Source organism: Carettochelys insculpta, chromosome 2 (assembly GCF_033958435.1).
Source record: "Carettochelys insculpta isolate YL-2023 chromosome 2, ASM3395843v1, whole genome shotgun sequence".
NCBI classification, from domain to species: Eukaryota; Metazoa; Chordata; order Testudines; family Carettochelyidae; genus Carettochelys; species Carettochelys insculpta.
Window position 1 is genome coordinate 187,983,257 of NC_134138.1, and position 6,094 is coordinate 187,989,350.

At 48.2% G+C, this 6,094-nt stretch overlaps 1 protein-coding gene across 1 annotated transcript in view; it reads right to left on the minus strand.

Moving 5' to 3' along the window:
* The window catches only part of BMPER (BMP binding endothelial regulator), a 210,602-nt gene extending 208,811 nt beyond the window's left edge, over window positions 1–1,791 (minus strand). The window contains exons 1-2 of the mRNA XM_074986058.1: window positions 1,500–1,791; window positions 180–265 (exon numbers count right to left, since the gene is read on the minus strand). Coding sequence (XP_074842159.1) covers window positions 180–265; window positions 1,500–1,611 — 198 coding nt within the window. The 5' untranslated portion in view covers window positions 1,612–1,791. The remainder of the gene's footprint in view (window positions 1–179; window positions 266–1,499) is intronic.
* Between the last annotated feature and the right edge of the window lie 4,303 nt (window positions 1,792–6,094).

The window sequence follows — 6,094 nt, forward strand, 5'->3', positions numbered from 1 at the left end:
AACCGATGATTCCAAGATAGCAACCTGGAATATTTTCCAGCTACTTCACCATTGAGATAACCTTGCATTGCATAAAGGCAGCAAGTACCTAAGATTTGATTATACAATGTACTCCTTTCTTTGTTCAGTTAGTTTTACTACAACCCTAAGTGTTCTTATTACCTGAAATCCAAACTTACCAGGCAAATGCACATAATACAAGGATTGTCTGTGATAAATGGTATCTGTAGAACTTCCCCTTCATTTTCACATTTTGCAACAGATCCTGAGGTGGAAATCAAAATAAAAAATATGTTTTCAAATTTTATTTCACTGTTTCTCTTCAGTATCCAGATTTCTAATTCTGATTTAAGTTCCTATACAGCTCCTAGCTTCAGTTCTAAATTTCACCCACTCTAAATAACCATGAATATCAGAAACAAATGCAAAGAAACCATTCAAAAAGGCAGTTTCTATAAGAGCTTGATGAGCGCTAGAATGTGATTAGTTGGATTATTCTGTACAAAAGCTAGACTTGCAGTGCACCTCATTGACAGCAGAGATGCATCTTCTCTTCTCAGATGACCTACGCAACAATGAGCAATGCATTAATAATAGGATACTGTAATCCTGCAAAGGGCCTGATCCAAAGCTCACTAAAATCAGTGGAAAGAATTCCATGTACCCCAGGGTCAGGCACCTGGGTACAAAACCAACCACTCAACCATTTTCTGATCCCTGAGGAACAGAGTGCCATCAAGTGCCCCCAGAGTCTATTTACAAAGGGATCTCCTATATGGTACCTATGCCATGTTGGGAATCACCTTTCGAAACCTAACACCTCTTGCTTTTCTAAAATTTGACTCAGTATTTTCCTCTATGCACCAGGTGTCAGTAAATCATGTCCTGGGGAGATGGGGAGCATTGTAGGTTTTCCCCCACCTGATACATGTCATTACATCCCACCACCTTTTTTTTTTCTTTTTTAATGCACTGAAAAACCAAATGAACCTACAAGAAGTCCTGTGACACCTTAAAGACTAAGGGATATTTTGCAGCATTAAGTTTTGCTCCTGAAAGCTTAGGCTCCAAAAATATCTGTTAGTCTCTAAGGTGCCACAGGACTTCTTGTTTTTGAAGATACAGACTAACTGGGCTACCCCTCTGACACAAATGAACCTAATGCACATCTCGCCTTTTCCATATGCAGAACAACCAGCAGAACAACAGCACATGTGGGCTCTGAATCCCCAGCCCCTGTCACAACTCCCTGGGAGGTGGGAAAGTGGTTTGCTGTCAAGGAGCTCCCGGGCTTTAGCCTTCTAAGGGTTCCCCAGCACCCTGAACAGAAGCAGATCTCAAGGAGGAAGGCTTCTGCGGCCGCTCTCGCTGCCCTCTTGCCCAGAGCGCCCCGGGGCTGCCGAGCCGACCGGAGCGGGCTGCCCACCCCCTGCTGGCCGGGCGGGGATCGCCTTGGCTTTGGCCGGGCGAGGCGGCAGCGGGGCGGGATCCCCCCTTACCTGTCAGGAAGGAGGACGCCAGGGCCCGCGGGAGCCAGAGGGGGCTGAGCAGGAGGCAGGCGGCGAAGGGCAGCGCAGCCCGAGGAGCCCCGCCGCCGGCGAGCCAGAGCATCGTCCCCGGGAGCCGAGCCGGGCTGCGGCGTGAGCGGAGCGGGCCGGGAGGAGGGGGCCGGCTGCGCTGAGCGTCGGCGGAGCGGCCCCGCCGGCGTGGGCTGTGCGGGCCGGGCAGGGCAGCGGATCCCGGCTCGGCGCTCGCCGGGAGAGTGGCTGGACTGCCCGAGCTGCCGCCTCCCCCGGCCCCAGCGCACACCCCCGGCCACGCCGCCCGCCCGGGCCCCCGCAGCGCCGGGGGCGGGGAGAGGCAGCGCTGGCTCCGCAGGGGGGCAGCGGGGGACGCGCCCCGCCGGGGACCCCCCGCCGCTCGGGCACCCCAGCAGGGGCGGGGCCGGGGCCGGGGCGTAGTGTCCGGCCCCTAGGCTCTGCCCGCCCGGCCGGGCCGAGAAGCTGTCAGCTCACGCCCCTCTCCGTCTTGCCACGAGCCCTCGCCCGCATCGTGCCCGCCTCTAGCCCCCTGCACCCCTTCCCCCTCCGCGCCCGCCTCTAGCCTCCCGCACCCTTTATACCCGTTCCCGCTCCGCGCCCACCTTTAGCGCCCCGTACCCCTCCTGCACCTCTTCCACCGCCCTCTTCGCCTGCACCTTCTCCCCCATCTTTTTCTACCCCCCCCCCCCGCACCTGTCCCTCTACCGCCCTGCCTTGCCGCTCCTGCCAGCAGCGCCCCCACACCGCCTCCTCTGCCTGACCGTCGTCCTTTCCGGGCTGACTTGGGGGGCTAGTCCCTAGGCTTTCCGGGTGCACTTGCAGCCAGACAGACGGGCGCGGGGGGAGAGGGGGCGCGATTTATACTAAGCTAAAAATAGGAGTCAACTAGATCCCCAAGTAACTGTAAATGGGGACTGCGGGGTGGTGAAGGTGGGGTCACGTTTGGCTCTGTCCCTTTGACTCATCCTCACCTAGTCCGGCTTAGCGCGGTTGGGACTGGCTGAGTGGGTTTGCTCGCTGCCAACGAGCAGAGCCCAGCCATCTCTGGGAAGAGAGGGGCTGACGTCTTCAGATTCCCTGAGAGCAGTTTATTTACTCATTCTCTCACGGGAAAAGCTGCTGCCCTCCCGTCCTGCGGCTCCAAGCCGGAGAGACTGAGCAGAGCGTCAGCAGAGAGGGGTCGAGAGAAGCAACAGTAGTAATTCACAGAGCTGCACCAATGGGGATCCTCCTCCTGTCCCCGTGCTGCCCCCTCGCTCATGATAGCTGCAACAAAACCTGACACAGTCCAAGTGCTAGCCACCCACCCATCGCCAGGAGAGCTGGGGCAGCACATTTGCAAATCCAGTTGGGCCTTTCCAGAGGAAGGCAGTATTAACAAATAGATTTTGGAGAAATATTTCCCCATCCTTTCTTGAAGATAGAAGCTTCTTGGAAAAAAAGTTTCCTATGAGGGCTTTGGCCTTTACTTGCCTATTATAAGGTATGTACTCATTTACACCAAGTTAAAATGGTCATACAATACTGCTGTTTTTACTGAATAGCGTTTTACTTTCACTTTGCCTAGGTGTGTTTGTCTACAAAGGGGCAGCAATAACCAATCAGGTCTGTAATTTTCAATAGTTTTTCCATTCCTAAAACTGACCATGTGCTTTGAGTTCCTGAGACATTTACTCCATGGCAGTTTTTAATTTGCTGAGCTAGTCCTTAACATGTTCTGTTGCTACTACAAACTCAGGTAGGCTGTGTCTATACATGCATTACTTTTTCAAAAAAGAATGCAAATGAGGGAAATTAAAAATGAAAATGAGGCATTGATTTACATATCTCACACTTCATTTGCATAATCTCTTTTTGGAAGTGATTCTTGCAAAAGAAAAAAAGCAGTGTACAAAGGCTCTTTTGAAAATAAAACACATCTTCAAAAGAAGTCTTCTTCCTGAAACAAAACAGGAAGAAGGATTCTTTCAAATATGGGGTTTGTTTTCGAAAGAGCCTGTCTACACTGCTTTTTTTCCTTTGAAAGAATCTCTCTCAAAAAGAGATTATGCAAGTGAAGCACGAGATACGTAGATCGGTCCTTCATTTGCATTTCTCTTTTGAAAGAGGAATGCAAGTGTAGACACAGCCATAAAGTATACCCATTCACACACTGGCTGTGTCTACACTAGCAGGTTCTTTTGAAAGATTTTTTGAAAGAAGGGGGCTCTTTCGAAAGATCCAGCAGAGCATCTACACACAAAAAGTGTGCTTTTGAAAGTAAATCAAATGAATCATAGAATTCTAGGGCTGGAAGGGATCTCAGAAGGTCATCTAGTCCAGCCCCCTGCCTAAAGCAGGATCGACTCCAACTAAATCATCCCAGCCATGACTATGTCAAACCGGAATATTGAAGACTGCTATCACATTGCCCCAAGTGTTCTCTTCTGCAAACTAAATAAGCCCAAATCTCTCAGCCTCTCCTCATAGGTAATGTACTCCAGCCCCCGAATCATTTTTGTTGCCCTCCGCTGAAACATCTCCGGTGCATCCACATCTTTTCTGTACTAGGGGGCCCAGAGCTGGACACAACACTCCAGAAGTGGCCTCACCAGTGCTGAGCAGAGGGGAATGATAACTTTTGTAGATCTGCTGGAAATGCTTCTAATGCACCCCAATATACCATTAGCCTTCTTGGCTTCAAGGACACAGAATTGACTCATATCCAATCTCTCATCCACTGTAATCTGCAGGTCCTTTTCTGCTGCACTGGTACTTAGCCAGTTGCTCCCCAGCCTGAAACAGTGGTTGGGATTCTTCCATCCCCAGGGCAGGACTCTGCACTTCTTGTTGAACCTCATCAAATTTAATTTGGCCCAATCCTTCAATTTGTCTAGGTCACTCTGGACCCTATCCCTACCTTCCAGTGTATCTACCTGACCCCCACCTTAGTGTCATCTGCAAATTTGCTGAGGGTGCAATCCAGCCCCTCATCCAGGTCATTAAGAAAGATATTAACAGTACTGGCTCTAGAACTGATTCTTAGGGCATTCCACTTGAAAGCAACCGCCAGCCAGACACTGAGCCATTGACCACTTCCCATTGGGCCCATCCATCAAGACAGTTTGCTATCCATCTGATAATCCATGTATCTAGTCCATACTCCCTTAACCTATGGGCAAGCATGTTGTGAGAGACTATATCAAAAGCTTTGCTTAAGTCAAGGTATATCACTTCCATTGACTTCCCCATGTCCACAGAGCCAGTTACCTCATCATATAAGCTAATCAGATTGGTCAGGCACGACTTGCCCTTCGTGAATCCATGCTGACTACTCTTGATCACTTTCCCCTCTTCCAAGTGCTCCAAAATGGATTTCTTGGGGATCCTCACCATGATTTTTCTGGGCACTGAGGTGAGGCTGACCAGTTTATAGTTCCCTGGATTGTCCTTCTTTCCTTTTTTAAAGATGGGAACGACATTTGCCTTTTTCCACTCATCTGTGACCTCTCCCAATCTCCACAGGTTTTCAAAGATAATAGTCGAAGGTTCTGCAATGACATCTGCCAACGCCCTCAGTACCCTTCTATGCATTAAATCCAGACCCATTGATGTGTGTGCATCTAGCTTTTCTAAATAGCTCTTAACCCATTCTTTCCTCACCAAGGAAGAATGCAGCACTCCTTTCAAAATCAATCTTCCTTTCCCATTTCAGGAAGAGCGTCCCTTTTTGAAAGCTTCTTTCGAAAGAAAATATGCGTAGAGGTGCCTCAGGCCCTTTTTTGTCGAAAGAGTAGTCCTCATGGGGCCTGATATTTCAGTCCCTGACCCATTCTTTTGAAAGGAGTTCAGCTGTATGGATGATCCCTTTCGAAAGAGCAGATCACTCTTTTGATCTGCTTGGTTGCGTGTAGACATGCTCTTTCGAAAGAAGTTCTTTCAGATGAGATCTTCTGGAAGGGCTTCTTCTGAAAGGTCGCTAGTGTAGACGTAGCCCACTGTATAAAATGTGTACATACATGTATCATGTGGCAGACAAAATTTTCTTCTAGAAGGGATCTTGAAGCCTATCTCACAAATCTTCCTCAGCCAACTGTGAGGTTTCATTCATGTAAAGGAAACCCTGTAAGCATAAATTAGGTTGATGACACTCTGTAAAGGATCCTTCAGCTTGATATACTTTTATTTTCTATTTCATCTTTTCCTTCTTCTCTCTCTCCTCTGAAATGTTTTTGAGTTTCAATGTTATTACTCAAAAGAGGAGTTTTAATATCATCAAATCTGGTACATGCTGTCAATGAGCAGAAAGCAAGATATATCTATCATCTAACAATTGAATGTTTCACGAATTATGTGTAAATAAAAAGACTTTTTGTTGCTCAGGAAAAAAAAATCAAAGATGTCAGATTTTCATGACTGTTTTGTAAAAAAAAAAAAAAAAAAGAATAATGAAAGCATGCATCTTTGTTATAAAATGTAAAACACTCTGAAATTGTTCATGACACAGGATTCACCACCTACATCCTGAGCAAAATTTTCTTTTATTTCAGAAGGCATGCAGAAGTTTGCAACCG